General features: G+C 41.4%; 1 protein-coding gene across 2 annotated transcripts in view; it reads left to right on the forward strand.

Moving 5' to 3' along the window:
• Window positions 1-16,355, forward strand: part of RPS6KA3 (ribosomal protein S6 kinase A3) — a 466,291-nt gene that overhangs the window by 247,801 nt on the left and 202,135 nt on the right. For both annotated transcript variants that reach the window (XM_053706379.1, XM_053706380.1), the window contains 2 exons: window positions 13,351-13,421; window positions 14,972-15,060. In XM_053706379.1, the coding sequence (XP_053562354.1) occupies window positions 13,351-13,421; window positions 14,972-15,060 (160 nt within the window). The remainder of the gene's footprint in view (window positions 1-13,350; window positions 13,422-14,971; window positions 15,061-16,355) is intronic.

Consider the following 16,355-nt stretch of genomic DNA (forward strand, 5'->3'; position numbering starts at 1 on the left):
CCATAACGCTCTGCGCGCTTGAATGGCAAAACCGGAATTCTTAGCCGTTAGTTTAGTTAGATGTACAATGGCATCAGAAACAAATGCATTTGCTAGCTTAAGTGCTTTAAGCTTGTCCATAATTTCATCCAATGGGGCTGAGTGAATGGCCTCTTCTAGAGACTCAAACCAAAATGCCGCAGCAGCAGTGACAGGCGCAATGCATGCAAGGGGCTGTAACAAACATTTTCTTAAGGTAACCCTCCAATTTTTTATCCATTGGATCCGAAAAAGCACAACTATCTTCCACCGGGATAGTGGTACGCTTAGCTAAAGTAGAAACTGCTCCCTCCACCTTAGGGACCGTCTGCCATAAGTCCCGTGTAGTGGCGTCTATTGGAAACATTTTTCTAAATATAGGAGGAGGGGAAAAGGGCACACCAGGTCTATCCCACTCCTTGCTAATAATTTCTGTAAGCCTTTTAGGAATAGGAAAAACGTCGGTACACACCGGTACTGCATAGTATCTATCCAGCCTACATAATTTCTCTGGAATCGCAACTGTGTTAGTCATTCAGAGCCGCTAAAACCTCCCCTAGCAATACACGGAGGTTCTCAAGCTTAAATTTAAAATTAGAGATCTCTGAATCCGGTTTCCCTGGATCAGATCCGTCACCTACAGAATGAAGCTCTCCGTCCTCATGTTCTGCAAACTGTGACGCAGTATCGGACATGGCTCTCGAAACACCAGCGCACTCTATTCTTACCCCAGAGCGGTCGCGCTTGCCTCTTAATTCTGGCAATTTAGATAATACTTCTGTCAGGGTATTATTCATAATATTAGCCATGTCTTGTAATGTGATTTGTATGGCCGTCCCTGATGCACTTGGCGCCACAATATCACGCGCCTCCTGAGCGGGAGGCGAAGGTACTGACACGTGAGGAGAGTTAGTCAGCATAACTTCCCCCTCGTTGTCTGGTGATAACTCCTTTATAAATAAAGACTGACCTTTATTATTTAAAGTGAAATCAATACATTTGGTACACAAATTTCTGTGGGGCTCCACAGTGGCCTTTAAACATAGTGAACAAACAGGTTCATCTGTGTCAGACATGTTTAAACAGACTAGCAATAAGACTAGCAGAGTTGGAAAACACTGTAAATAATTTTTCAAGTAATAAAGAAAAACGACACTGTGCCTTTAAGAGCACAGAAAACTGTCACAGTTGAAATAACAATGAACCAAAACAGTTATGGCAATTAAATTTTTACAGTAAATGTATTAAGTTAGCAGAGCATTGCACCCACTTGCAAATGGATGATTAACCCCCTACAATCCAAACGGTTTTTATATACAAAAAAAAAAAAAAACGTTTATTAAATACAGTCAAAAACCACTGTCACAGGTCTGCTGTGACTGATTATCTCCCTCAAAATGACTTTTGAAGTCCCTTAAGCTGTCTGGAGACGATCCGTGTCAAGCAGAATGAAGCAATGGAGACAGAGCCTAAATTTTTGCTGCGTCAAAAGAGCGCTAAAATAGGCCCCTCCTACTCAATATAACAATATTGGGAGTTTCAGTTAACGGTTTCTATGCATAAATAATATCAGCCATGTGGAAAAATTTTATGCCCCAACAAGTTTAATCACCAATGTACCTCACAAAACGATTAAAACATGCCAGCAAAATCGTTTTAAACATCCCTTTCTTAAGGAACATGTATCTCTATAGATAAGCCTGACAGTCATCCTACTGCATTAAAGGGTTATAACATTACTTCAGTATTAATAGCATTTTCTCAGTCAAATTCCATTACTTAGAAAATTACTTTACTGTATATATTTAAAACAGCCTGCTAACAGTCGCTCTCACTGTATTAAAGGCTCTTACTTACATTACATCGGTATCAGCAGTATTTTCTTAGTCAATTCCATTCCTTTAGAAAAATAATCTACTGCACATACCTTGTTTGCAGGGTTTCCCGCACGCCATTCCCTTCTGAAAGTTACCTCACTCCTCAGAATATGCGAGAACAGCTAGTGGATCTTAGTTACTTCCGCTAAGATCATAGAAAAACGCAGGCAGATTCTTCTTCCAAATACTGCCTGAGAATAAACAACACACTCTGGTGTCATTTTAAAATAACAAACTTTTGATTGAAGAATAAACTAAGTATAAAAAACACCACAGCCCTCTCACAACTTCCTATCTGTTAAGTTGCAAGAGAATGACTGAATATGACATGTGAGGGGAGGAGCTATGTAGCAGCTCTGCTGGGTGATCCTCTTGCAATTTCCTGTTAGGGAGAGAATATATTCCATAAGTAATGGATGATCCGTGGACTGAACACACTTAACAAGAGAAAAATTCACTTCCTTTTGTGTCATGCGTCATACTTGGCGACAACAATTTATTTGTATATTACCCCCTTTTCCTTTAATGCTTCTGGTTCTCTTTATAACCTGAAGAGCTAAGATGCTTACTTTGACGGGACAAATCTCTGCTCTTTCTGTCTTATTTCATAGAAAGATTGCTAAACTTCCTGATATTCACTAAAGTTCTGAATTCTAACAACATTAATAGGAAATTGTTGTTTGTTCCTTGTGTCCTAATCCTAAGAATTCTCTTGAAAGATCTCTACATTCTTTGGATGTGAAATACTATGTTGAGGCTACTAAGGATTTCAGAAAGATTTCTAGTCTATTTGTTATTTTCTCTGGTTCCAGGAAAGGTCAGAAAGCCTCTGCCATTTCTTTGGAATCTTGATTGAAACTTTTGATTCACAAAGCTTATTTGGAGGCGGGGCAGTCTCCGCCTCGGAGAATTACAGCTCAAGCTACTAGATCAGTTGCCACTTCTTGGGCTTTCAAGACTGGAGCTTCAGTTGATCAGATTTTCAAAGCAGCAACTTGGTCTAATTTGCATTAAGTAAATTTTACCATTTTGATGTATTTGCTTCTTCTGAAGCAGTCTTTGATAGAAAAGTTCTTCAGGCAGCTATCTCAGTTTGATTCTATTGCCTATGTTTTGAGTTTTTTTAAATTTTTTCAGAAAACTTTAATTATTATTTGGATTTGATTTCTCAGCAGAAATAGCTGTTTCTTCTAAAAAGGCAAGACGAGTCCACGGATTCATCCTTTACTTGTGGGATATTCTCCTCCTGCTAACAGGAAGTGGCAAAGAGCACCACAGCAAAGCTGTCTATATAGCTCCTCCCTTAGCTCCACCCCCAGCCATTCTCTTTGCCTACTCTAAGTACTAGGAAGGGTAAAGTGAAAGAGGTGATAAAATATTAGTTTTTAATTTCTTCAAACAACAGTTTATTTTAAATGGTACCGGTGTGTACTATTTACTCTCAGGCAGCAGATGGATGAAGACTGCTGCCTGGAGGATGATGATCTTATCATTTGTAACTAAGATCCAGTGCTGTTCCCACAGAGGCTGAGGAGTACAGGAAACTTCAGTGAGGGGAACGTTTTCATGCTATGCAGCAGTGAGGTATGTTCAGTCATATTTTTCTGGAGAGACTGTGTATTTCAGAAAGGCTGACATTATACCCTGGAGGGTAAGGGTAAGCAGTAATCCTAGAGTTCTCTGCGGCTGACTGCTTGGAGATTGAACGCTTGATCTTATCCAAGCGGGGTTTCTCGGAGTCGGTCATAGATACCTTGATTCAGGCTCGAAAGCCTGTCACCAGGAAAATTTATCATAAGATATGGCGTAAATATCTTTATTGGTGCGAATCCAAAGGCTACTCATGGAGTAAGATCAGGATTCCTAGGATTTTGTCCTTTCTCCAAGAAGGATTGGAGAAGGGGCTATCAGCTAGTTCCTTAAAGGGACAGATGTTCCAGACGTTCAGTCGTTCTGTCAGGCTTTAGTTAGAATTAAGCCTGTGTTTAAATTTGTTGCTCCGCCAGGGAGTTTGAATTTAGTTCTTAAAGTTCTTCAAGGGGTTCCGTTTGAACCTATGCATTCCATAGATATTAAGCTTCTATCTTGGAAAGTTCTGTTTTTAGTTGCTATCTCTTCGGCTTGAAGAGTTTCTGAACTATCTGCATTGCAATGCAACTCTCCTTATCTTGTTTTCCATGCTAAGGTGGTTTTGCGTACCAAACCTGGATTCCTTCCTAAGGTTGTTACTAATAAGAATATTGATCAGGAAATTGTTGTTCCTTCTCTGTGTCCTAATCCTTCCTCTAAGAAGGAGCGTCTATTGCACAACTTGGACGTGGTTCGTGCTTTAAAAGTTTTACTTGCAAGCGACCAAAGATTTCCGTCAAACATCTTCTTTGTTGTCTATTCTGGAAAACGTAGAGGTCAAAAAGCTACGGCTACCTCTCTTGCCTTTTGGCTGAAAAGCATCATCCGTTTGGCATACGAGACTGCTGGACAGCAGCCTTACAGCTCACTCTACTAGAGCGGTGGCTTCCACATGGGCTTTTAAAAATGATGCTTCTGTTGAACAGATTTGTAAGGCTGCGACTTGGTCTTCGCTTCATACCTTTTCCAAATTTTCCAAATTTGATACATTTGCTTCTTCGGAGGCTATTTTTGGGAGAAAAGTTCTTCAAGCAGTGATGCCTTCTGTTTAACCATCTGTCTTGTCCCTCCTGTCCATCCGTGTCCTGTAGCTTTGGTATTGTATCCCACAAGTAAAGGATAAATCCGTGGACTCGTCTTACCTTTATAGAAGAAAAGTAAATTTATGCTTACCTGATAAATTCATTTCTTCTATGGTAAGACGAGTCCACGGCCCGCCCTGTCATTTTAAGACAGATTATATTTTTTTGATTTAAACTTCAGTCACCTCTGCACCTTGTAGTTTCTCATTTTTTCTTCCTGTACCTTCGGTTGAATGACTGGGGGGTAGAGCTAAGGGAGGAGCTATATAGACAGCTCTGCTGTGGTGCTCTTTGCCACTTCCTGTTAGCAGGAGGATAATATCCCATAAGTAAAGGATGAATCTGTGGACTCGTCTTACCATAGAAGAAATTAATTTATCAGGTAAGCATAAATTTACTTTATTTTATCCCTCCATCTCTAGTGACTCTGTGGATTTCCACATCTTGGGTATTATCCCATATGTCACTAGCTCATGAACGCTTGCCACTTACATGAAAGAAAACACAATTTATGTAAGAACTTACCTGATATAATATTTCATAGTGGCAAGAGTCCATGAGACCTGCCCTATTTTTTGATGGTTATGATTTTTTTTGTATAAAAGCACATTATTTTTCCTGTTCCTCTTTTTGTATGCTTTTTTTACTCCTTTTTACACCTCACTACTTGGCTATACGTTAAGGTATGAGTTTGGTGGGAGGTGTATTTATAGGCATTTCTATCTTTATATGGGAAGAGTCCACAGCTGCATTCCTTACTTGTGTGAAATATTAAACCTGGCCACCAGGAGGAGGCAAAGACACCCCTTCCAAAGTCTTAAATACCTCCCCCACTTCCTCATAACCCCAGTCATTCTTTGCCTTTTGTCACAGGAGGTTGGCAGAGAAGTGTTAAAAGATTTTGGAGTAGTCTCTTATGGAGGGTAGTACTCTTTGAGATGGAACTGGAGTTTTAAGTAGTCTTGTCAGCCTCTCAGTGAGAGCATGGATGAAAGTTCGGAGATGCAGGGAGAGTATTTCTGCGAAACCATCCTGACTCATATTAACAGCTCCATAGACAATCAGCGTTGACGAGATTCACTGCCTGCTTTCTTCACTCAAGTCCATGTCAGAAGCGATGCTACTATCTGTCACTTGAAGGGCTGTGTTCCTGTTCCACAGCGTAGATTCTGGTAAGATCGTTTCATATTTTATACATGTATGATAACGCAAGAAGACAGGGTCACAATATGACTCCTTTTATCTGTATAGAATCAAGGGTTAATATCTCCTTAGGGGGATTATTTAACAGGGGGGAATAATCTTATATGTTTGTTTGATTTTATGCTGCTTTTATGTGTGAGATGTTATGGGCTTCTAGGCTGTTATGGAATATACAGGTTTCACTTTGAGAGCCATGCATCTTACAAGCTTGGCGGACTTTCTCATAGCAGGGACGGTCCTGCATTGTGCACCATGTGAATAAAATAAGATGTTTTATTTCTCTAGTTCTCCGGTTATTGCACTAGCGATGGAGGATTCTTTACTTTAGAGGGCACTCCCTCTATTTGTAATAAGTAATTCCTGTTTACATGGTTAGTTCCGCCCTCTCAATTATGTTCCATATGCCTTGATAATGTGATAATATTAAAGATGTTTGATACCACGGAGCCGTCCACCTCTGAGGAGTTGTCATCCAGTGAGGTGCGTACCCTACATTATTATATCTCTACACATGCAGTTTTCCCGTAGCATTGCTGATCCTCCGTCTGGAGGGGGCCTATTTTCACCAGACATTACTGCGCAATTTAGAAGGAGGTGTCTGCAGCCTTTAATGCTTTACTTTGTCCTGCTAAGCGAAAGGTTACATATAGTACTACTTCCCAGAGTACATCAGATAATTTCTTGGATTTAACTGAGGGTTATCCGAGGATGAAGTTCTTTCTGAGACTTCAGAGTATGAACATTCTGGGCCGGAGTCTGCTGCTTCTAAACCTCTGGCTGCGGAGGAACCAGACTTTAGTTTAGGAATTTGTGCTTTCTTCTAAACAAAGTTTTTGGCTTATTTAGAGGTTCCAGAGGCCAAATTGCCTGATGAACCTTTAATTCCTAAATTGGATTGAGTTTGAGGACAGTGTGGTACCTTATCCTTCCCTGCTCCTGTTAATGGCGAACATTATTAAGAATGAATGGGACGAGATTGGATTCCTTTTCGCTCTCTTCACCCTTTAACAAATTGTCCCCAGTCCTGGACTCTCAATGGAGTTGTGAGGTTCCGTCCCTAAATGGGATGGCGTTATCTTCACCATTGCTAAACGTACTACTATCCTGCTTGAGGATAGTTCTTCGTTTGAAGAGCCCATGGATAAAAGATGGAAAGTCTGTTAAGAAAGATGTTTCAACATGCGGGATATTTGTTACAACCTGCGGCGGCTGTTACCACGGTTACTGGAGACACTACCTTCTGATGTGTGACTCCTTATAGGTTTTGATCGGGGTGGAGGATCCCCTTGACGTTACTCAGAAAAGATTTACTGCCCTGAGGGTTGTTAATTATTTTATCTGTGCTGCTATTAGGCAGTTTATTTTCTTCAATGCTGTGGCTTCAGCTTTTTCAGTTCAGGCCCGTCGGGCTCTGGCTGAAGTCATGGTCTGTGGATATGACTTCTAAGTCTAGACTTCTTTCCTCCCTTTAAGGGAATGATTTTGTCTGGTCCAGGTCTGGATTCAATTATCTTCACGGTCACAGGGGGCAAGGGTGCCCTCCTACCGCAAGAGTATATGAACTAATCTAAGGGACGATTTTCGTTCTGATAAAGCCCATGTCAGCAGTCCTCCACTAAGCCAGAGCAAATCTAGACTTCTTGGAAGCCGGCTTAGTCCTGGAATAAATCCAAGCAGAGCAAGAAGCCCGCCTAGTCTACGTCTGCATGAATGTGTGGTCCCCAGTCCTCTTCTGGATTGTGTAGGGTGCAGTATGTCGCTCTTTTTACTGCTTGGTTCAGGGATGTGCAGGATCCATGGGTCCTGGAGGTCATAGCTCAGGGTTACAAGATAGGTTTTAAGTCTCAGCCACCCCAAGGGCAGAGTCGTCCTGTCTTCCTGACCAGAAAGGAGGGAAGCCTTTCTGAGGTGTGTACGGGATCTGTCCTCTAGGAGTTATTGTGTGCCCATCGCAGTGAGAGGTTTGGGATACTATTCAAACCTTTTCATTGTCTCTAAGAAGGAGGGAACTTTCCGTCCGATTCTGGACCTAAAGTGCTTAAGCAGATTTTGTAAATGTTCTCTCGATGGAGACAATAAGGTCCATTCTTCCCCTCGTTTGAGAGGAGTAGTTCATGACCACGATAGATCTGAAGGATGCTCCCTTCTCGTATACAATTTTCAAGAACCACTTCCAATTCCTAAGGTTTGCATTCCTCGACCAGCACTTTCAGTTTATTGCCTTTCCGTTTGATCTAGCTAATGAAATTTTTCAAAGAGTGGACCATTCGGAATATCTCCTTTCTTCTTCGATCCCATGGATTGCAGATAATCTAGAGAGAGTTCTCTTGTATCAAGTACCAGGGTAGAATTCTCGGGTACTATAATAGTCTCCATAGACATGAGAATATTTCAGACCAGAGACATTGTATGCTAGCTTCAACATGTCTGCCCTCCAGATCTCCTTAAGGCCATCTGTGGCTCGATGTATGGAGGTGATTGGTCTCATGGCGTCCAGCTGGACATCATTTCTTTTGCCAGGTTTTACCTCAGACTGTTGCAACTGCGCATGCTTAACTAGTGCAACGGTGCTCATTCTCTGGACAACCAATTGGGAGAATCGCACTCTTGATGGTTTTGTCCGGATCACTTGTCCTAAGGGACGTTCGTCTCAAGACTATCCTGGGTGATTGTGACTATGGTTGCGAGTCTGTCTGGATGGGGAGCTGTTTGGGGTGCCAGGAAGGCACAGGGCCTCTGGTCTCAGAAGGTAAAGCTCATTCATGATCTCATTTTGGATCTTCGGCAATATAAAATGCTCTGAAGGCTTGGCCTCTGCTGGGTTCATCCCAGTTAATCAGATTCCAATCAAACAATATATCCTCGGTGGCTTACATCAACCATCAGGGGGGAACGAGAAGCTCCTTAGTTTTGAGGGAAGTATCTCAGATTCTGGTGTGGGGGAGACCCGGATTTGTTCGCTGTCGGCGATCCACATTCCGAATGTGGACAACTGAGAAGCGGATTTCCTCAGCAGACGATCCTTTCATCCGGTAGAGTAGTCTCTCCATCCCGAGTGTTTGCAGAGATTTGCAAGAGGAAGATCTTATAACGTCTCAATACCAAACTACCCAGATAGGGGTCCAGGTACAGGGATCCTCAGGCGGAGCTAACAGATGCATTAGCGGTGCCTTGGTGGTTCAATCTAATTTATCCTTCCAACCGTTACCACTACTTCGTAGTGTAGTGGCTCGAGTCAAGCAGGCGTCAGTGATACTGACTGCTCCGTCTTGGCCGCGAAGGATATGGTTCGCGGATCTAGTAGGGATGTCATTATCTCCTCCGTGGAAGTTACCTTGTCGCAGGGATCTGCTGACCAAGGTCTCTTTGTTAATGTCTAGATTCGCTGAGGATGACTGCGTGGTTGAACGTTTAGTCCTAGCCAAGAGAGGGTTTTCTGAGAGTTATTTTTACTCTCATTCAAGCTCGTAAGCTGGTTGCTCGTCACATCTATCATAAGGTGTAGAGGACCTACTTATTTTGTTCTCAAGGATGAACTGGAGAAGGGCTTTTCTGCAAGTCCCCTGAAGAGACAGCTTTCGGCCCTGTCTGTGTTACTGCACAGGAGGTTTGCAGAGCTTCCAGATGATGTGCAGCCATTTAAGGCACTGCTGGGATCAGACCTGTGTTTAGATCTAAGGCTCCTCTTTGGAGTTTAAATCTTGTCCTTAAGGTTTTGCAACTGGCTCCATTGGAGCCTATGCATGAAGTAGACATTACATTGTTCTCTTGGAAGGTTCCTTTTCTACTGGCTATTGCTTATATGGGGTTGCTGTCTTGCAATGCGCCCCTCCTTATCTGGCTTTCATGCCGATAAGGCTGTTCTACGAACCAAGTTAGGTTTTCTTCCTAAGGTTGTGTCAATTCGCAACATCAATCGAGAGATTGTGGTTCCTTTATGTCCTAATCCTCCTCCGTCGAAGGAACGTTTTCAGCGTATTTCTGGATGTGGTTTGTGTCTTGATGTTCTATCTTCGGGTCACGAAGGAATTTAGACAAACCTCTTTCTCTGTTTGTTCTCTTTTCCGGGAAGCGTAGGGGTCAGAGGGCCTCTTCGACTTCATCTTTTTGTCTGAGGAGGGTCATCCGTTTAGCATAGAAACGGCGGGACATAAGCCTACTCTGAGGATTACGGCTCATTCTACGAGTGCAGTGGTTTCCTCTTGGGCCTTCAAAAATGAGGCCTCTATGGATCAGATTGTAAGGTGGCTACCTGATTCTCCTTACATACTTTTCCCAAGATTTTACAAATTTGTTGTTTTTGCTTCTGCTGAAGCAGCCTTCGGGAGAAAGGTTTTGCAGGCTGTGGTGTCCTCAGATTAGGGTCTGCCTCTCTATTTTATTTCCTGTTCCCACAAGTAAGGAATGCAGCTTTGCACTCTTCCCATATTTAGATGGAAAACATAAATTATGCTTACCTGATAATATAATTTCCATCTGTATGGGAAGAGTCCACAGCTCCCGCCGGTGTTCTCCAATGGGCGGCCCTAAATTTGAATTTTTTTCTTCTGGCACCTTTTTCACCCTGATATTTCTCCTACTGTTCCTTGTTCCCTCGGCAGAATGACTGGGGTTATGAGGAAGTGGGGGAGGTATTTAAGCCTTTGGCTGGGGTGTCTTTGCGGCCTCCTGGTGGCCAGGTTCAGTATTTCCCACAAGTAAGGAATGCAGCTGTGGACTCTTCCCATACAGATGGAAATTAAATCATCAGGTAAGCATAATTTATGTTTTTGAGGTTTGGGAAACTTTGCCCCCTCCTGGTAGGAATGTATATCCCATATGTCACTAGCTCATGGACTCTTGCCTCTATGAAAGAAATTAGTTGATCAGGTAACTTCTTACATAAATTGTTTTTCCAGCACTGCCCTAACCCTCTTGGGCATGGAGTTCACCAGAACTTCACAGGTTGCCACTGGAGCAGTGGCGTTTTTATGTTTTGTGCTGCCCTAGGCACTCAAAATTCTGCTGCTCCCCCCCCCCCCCTCAAAGGTCTTAGGCCTTTTTTCCACTTAATATTTTTTGGGTCAGTGTGTAAAATGTTTTTGTTTTGTTTGTTCATAACAATTCAAAAGAAAACGGGCTAGCAAAACACTTGCATACAGGTGGGTTAAATTGCATGCATCTCATACCATTTTCTCCCTGAGAAAAGAAGGGGAGGGGAAAAAAGGGAGGAAAAGGAAAGAAGGGAGAGAGAGAGAGAGAGAGAGAGAAGAGAGAAGAGAAAAGTGTTGAGGAAAAGAAAGGAATGAAAGAAGGGAGTTGAAAGAAAGAAGGGAGGGAGTGAGTTGAGGGAGAAAGGTAAAGAAGGGAGGGAAAGAAGAATACACTTTGAAACCATCACTGCCTTTTACATGCAACAACATACATTAATTACGATTATTCAAGTAATGAAACTTTTTAAGTGTCCGTTTACTATTTATTGCATGGGTTCATGAATGCAGAGAAAGCTAGCTATTAGTAGCTAACATACATTAGCACTGAGAGTTTATGATTAGACATCACAAGCTGATCTAAGCAGTGCACAGAATTATCCAGTCTGTTAGCTGCTAAGACCTGCAATAAGCACTGCGCTCGCAGACCCACCAAAGCTGATAAGGGGAGGCAGCATGTCGGCACAAGGTCTTTTCCTCCAGCCTCACCTTGGAAGCATATCCCCAGTCAAGTTTCTCACCAAGAACGCTTCCACTGCAAAAATGCCCGGCAGCTCTAAATTAAGCAACGGTTTAAAGGAGCACTGTCTGTAAAGAGCGACCTTAATCAACGCATGTGCCTTGTCTTCTCTGTAAAAGCCTGCACTTTATCGCTCACTGTACTGTGTGCTGGCTTTTAGAGAGAGGATAGGACAGATGTGCTGCCCTAGGCACCAGCTTTGTTGGCCTAGGCCATAATACGCCACTGCACTGGAGTCCTCTTCCACTCCTCCATGATGACATCACAGAGCTGGTGGATTTTAGAGACCTTGCGCTCCCCCACCTTCATTATGTCACAGTACATGTCGGCATTCATGGTTCCCTCAATGAACTGTAGCTCCTCAGTGCCGGCAGCACTCATGCAGCCCAGACCATGACACTCCCACCACCATGCTTGACTATAAGACACACTTGTCTGAGTACTGACAGGCTGACCCCCCACTCCTTCAACCTCGGCAGCAATGCTGGCAGCACTCATACGTCTATTTCCCAAAGACAATCTCTGGATATGACGCTGAGCATGTGCACTCAACTTCTTTGGTCGACCATGGCGAGGCCTGTTCTGAGTGGAACCTGTCCTGTGAAACCGCTGTATGGTCTTGGTCACCGTGCTGCAGCTCAGTTTCAGGGTCTTGGCAATCTTCTTATAGCCTAGGCCATCTTTATGTAGAGCAACCATTCTTTTTTTCAGATCTGCAGAGTTCTTTGCCATAAGGTGCCAAGTTGAACTTCCAGTGACCAGTATGAGAATGTGTGAGAGCGATAACACTAAATTTAACACACCTGCTCCCCATTCACACCTGAGACCTTTTAACACTGAGTCACATGACACCGGGGAGGAAAAATGGTTAATTGGGCCCAATTTGGACATTTCCACTTAGGGTTGTACTCACTTTTGTTGCCAACGGTTTAGACATTAATGGCTGTGTGAGTTATTTTTAGGGGACTGAACATTTACACTGTTATACAGGCTGTACACTCACTACTTTACATTGTAGCAAAGTGTAATTTCTTCCATGTTGTCACATGAAAAGATATAATCAAATATTTACAAAAATGCTAGGGGTGTACTCATTTTTGTAAGATACTCTGTGTGTGTATATGTATATACATATATATATATAATCTATGTAGTGTAACCTAGTACTCACGGTAACCTTAAATCACCGGGGTGCACATCAAAGGAGTCCAAAACATTCAAAGAGAGGAAGGCACTCGCCGGATTTGACAAGGAGATTAAAAAAATTGTAACGTTAAAACCCTGAAACGTTACAAATAAGGAATAAAAATGATCTCCTTGTCAAATCTGGCGAGTGCCTTCCTCTCTTTGAATATATATATCCCTGGGACAGAATCCTTTACATTATTCCCCTTGCTGTTTTGCACGTTTCAACTTTTTGGGCACGCTTAGTTTAATTTTCATGCATTGGATATTGGATTTACAAGCATTGGGGTTGTGCACATTTCTTTTAGTTTTATTATAGTTACATCGGTCCTCGGCTTTGCACATGTCCGGTATTGGTATGCTAAATCCTTTAGAGCTGTTAGTTTTGTTTCTTTAGTACATCTTTTTTTCTACCCTGCTCCTTTTAAAGCTTTTATTCCTTTTTCTTACCTTGCTTTACTTGGCTATATGTTAGACTGAGGTATGTGGGTGGGGTTTTATAGGGCACTTTGGTTTGGGAATCTTTGCAGCCTACTAGTGGTAGAGAAGAATAATTCCCTAGGAATAATTGATCGTGGACTCTCACCACCATGAAAGAAAATAATTTATCAGGGTAAGCATAATTTTTTTTCGTTCTGTCTTCTCAGTTTGAGATGCTTACTGGTACGTTACCCTTTCAAGGAAAAGACCGAAAAGAAACTATGACCATGATTCTGAAGTAAGTAATATATTTCTTCTGCATAAAGATTATTAGTTTTGGGCAAACATGTCAGCACTGGAATGCAGTGAAAGCTAGCCTAGAGGCAAACAGAGGATAAGCTCAATACTGTGCTTATAACATCTATTTTAGTATTTATTGTTCCTTTTAATTCATATAAATAAACAGGTGTAATGTCATTTGCATTACACATCACTTACATAATTTTAACATTGCAAATTTACTTTTATATCTTCCCATCAATGGGCTAGGTTACTAGCGGATCACTATTTTTTATTTAGCATTTTCGCTTGCACACTATCTGCGCTAGAAGTAAGCTTTTAGCGTGCGTCAGATTGCGCTCGTATTACAAGTTGAAAGTAAACAGTTTTCAATTGCTATTTAACCCATTGCACGCATAAAGACGAACATCGAATATTGCGCGTGCCTTAACATGTTCACTCATAAAAGTCAATGGAGCAAAAACATTGGGGGGGGGACTAACAACCACTTGCGTTGTAACCCGATCGCATATTCTCACGTGTGCTAACAATATTTCACATTCTTGGTTCATCGTGTAGAAGAATATGTTCTATTTTTTCATAAATACATATTTCTACCTGAAGGTATTTTGATAAAATATATATCTATACCTTTATATAGATGATTGTATATAAGTAAATACTATAGATATATATAGATAAATATAGGAATATCTATTTAGAAATACATAGAACATATTCTGCTATGTTCAGAACATTGCAATGTGAAATATAGTCAGTAAATACATAGTTAAAACCTTAGTTAAATATGAATATTGCATAAATATGCTTTTACATGTTTTCATCTACTTGACTGCAAAGGGCTACAATGCACTTCTATATATAGGTACGTGTGTATTTGTGTATATACATATGTATACATATATAGACATATATACATATTTAGACATGTATATGTAAGTCTGTTAAAGCCCTGTGTTTTCTAAGACCTCATATCTTTGAGCCTTTATGACCTTTTGTGCAATATTTTTTTAGAACAATTTTTATTAGATGGTGTTGAGTGTAACTGTACTTTTACATGTATTTTTCATGCGTTTTGTGCAACTTTTTAATCGAGCGTAACAGTTAACCAGAGGTCTGAAATCACACTAACCTGATGCACGTTAGCTTCAATTGCGCTCAACCGGTCACATTTAGTTTCAACTTGTAATATGTGCCCTACTCCCGACGCAAGCAAACAGACGGGATAAACCCAATATCGCTTGCATGCAAACGATTGTGCGCCACTCGTAATCTAGTCCAATGTAAGAGTCAGTCTGTCTGAAGGAGTTGCATATTTAAGAGAACGCATGTCTGCATATTTTATACTGGAAATCTGTTTGTAAGCATGTGCTGTTGTTACATTTGTCAAATAGCAGTAAATATATTTTCTTAGCTGAAAAACAGTTATTAACTTGAATTTAGGCTGTACTGGTATTAAACATGTTGTTTCCTGTATGGTAACTAGCTGTTATTATTGTCACTTCATCATAGAATACCTCATATCCAAACTTTTTTCCTAATGTTTAGGGCCAAGCTTGGGATGCCTCAATTTCTAACTCCAGAGGCTCAGAGTTTACTGCGCATGTTGTTCAAGAGAAACCCCACTAACAGATTAGGTGAGATTTGTCATCAATATGTATTTGAGAAAATTCTTTATCGCTTGAGGCCTGACAGGCTTTACTAATTTCCATCTTAATATGAGGAGAGTCCACATCTTCATTTCTTACTTGTAGGAATACAGAACCTGGCCACCAGGAGGAGACAAAGACACCCCAGCCAAAGGCTTAAAGGGACAGTCAAGTCAAAAAAAAACTTTCATTTTTCAAATAGGGCATGTAATTTTAAACAACTTTCCAATTTACTTTTATCAACAATTTTGCTTTGTTCTCTTGGTATTCTAGTTGAAAGCAAACCTAGGAAGGCACATATGGTAATTTCTAAGCCCTTAAAGGCCGCCTCTATTTTATTTACTTTTCACAGCAGGGGAGAGCAAGCTCATGTAGGCCATATAGATAGCATTGTGATCACGCTCGTGGCAAGTGGCAGACACTGCACTAATTGGCTAAAATGCAAGTCAATAGATAACTAAAAGTCATGTGATATGGGGCGGTCAGAAGATGCTTAGATACAAGTTAGTCACAGAAGTAAAAAGTGTATTAATATAACAGTGTTGGTTTTGCAAAACTGGGGAATGGGTAATAAAGGAATTATCTATCTTTTTAAACAACAAAAATTCTGGTGTTGACTGTCCCTTTAAATACCTCCCTCATCCCCCAGTCATTCTTTGCTTTTCGTCACAGGAGTATGGCAGAGATTTGTCGGAAGATTCGGAGAAGTCTCTTATTATTATTATTATTATTATTACTGGTATTTATATTGCGCCTTTCTCCCAGTGGGATTCAAAGCACTTTTTCAGCGCTCGTTCTCTGAATTAACCAAATCAGCAGCTGAATAGTAATAGTTATTATTACCCAATTTAATGGTACTCATTTTATCGACCTCGGAAAGGATAAAGGGCTGAGTCGGCCCTGCCGGGATTTCAACCTGTGACCTTGGATCTTTTAAACAGACTTTTCTTTCATGTAATTAGCAAGAGTCCATGAGCTAGTGACGTATGGGATATACATTCCTACCAGGAGGGGCAAAGTTTCCCAAACCTCAAAATGCCTACAAATACACCCCTCACCACACCCACAAATCAGTTTTACAAACTTTGCCTCCTATGGAGGTGGTGAAGTAAGTTTGTGCTAGATTCTACGTTATGCGCTCCGCAGCAGGTTGGAGCCCGGTTTTCCTCTCAGCGTGCAGTGAATGTCAGAGGGATGTGAGGAGAGTATTGCCTATTTGAATGCAATGATCTCCTTCTACGGGGTCTATTTCATAGGTTCTCTGTTATCGGTCGTAGAGATTC

This window comes from Bombina bombina, chromosome 3, assembly GCF_027579735.1.
Source record: "Bombina bombina isolate aBomBom1 chromosome 3, aBomBom1.pri, whole genome shotgun sequence".
NCBI classification, from domain to species: domain Eukaryota; kingdom Metazoa; phylum Chordata; class Amphibia; order Anura; family Bombinatoridae; genus Bombina; species Bombina bombina.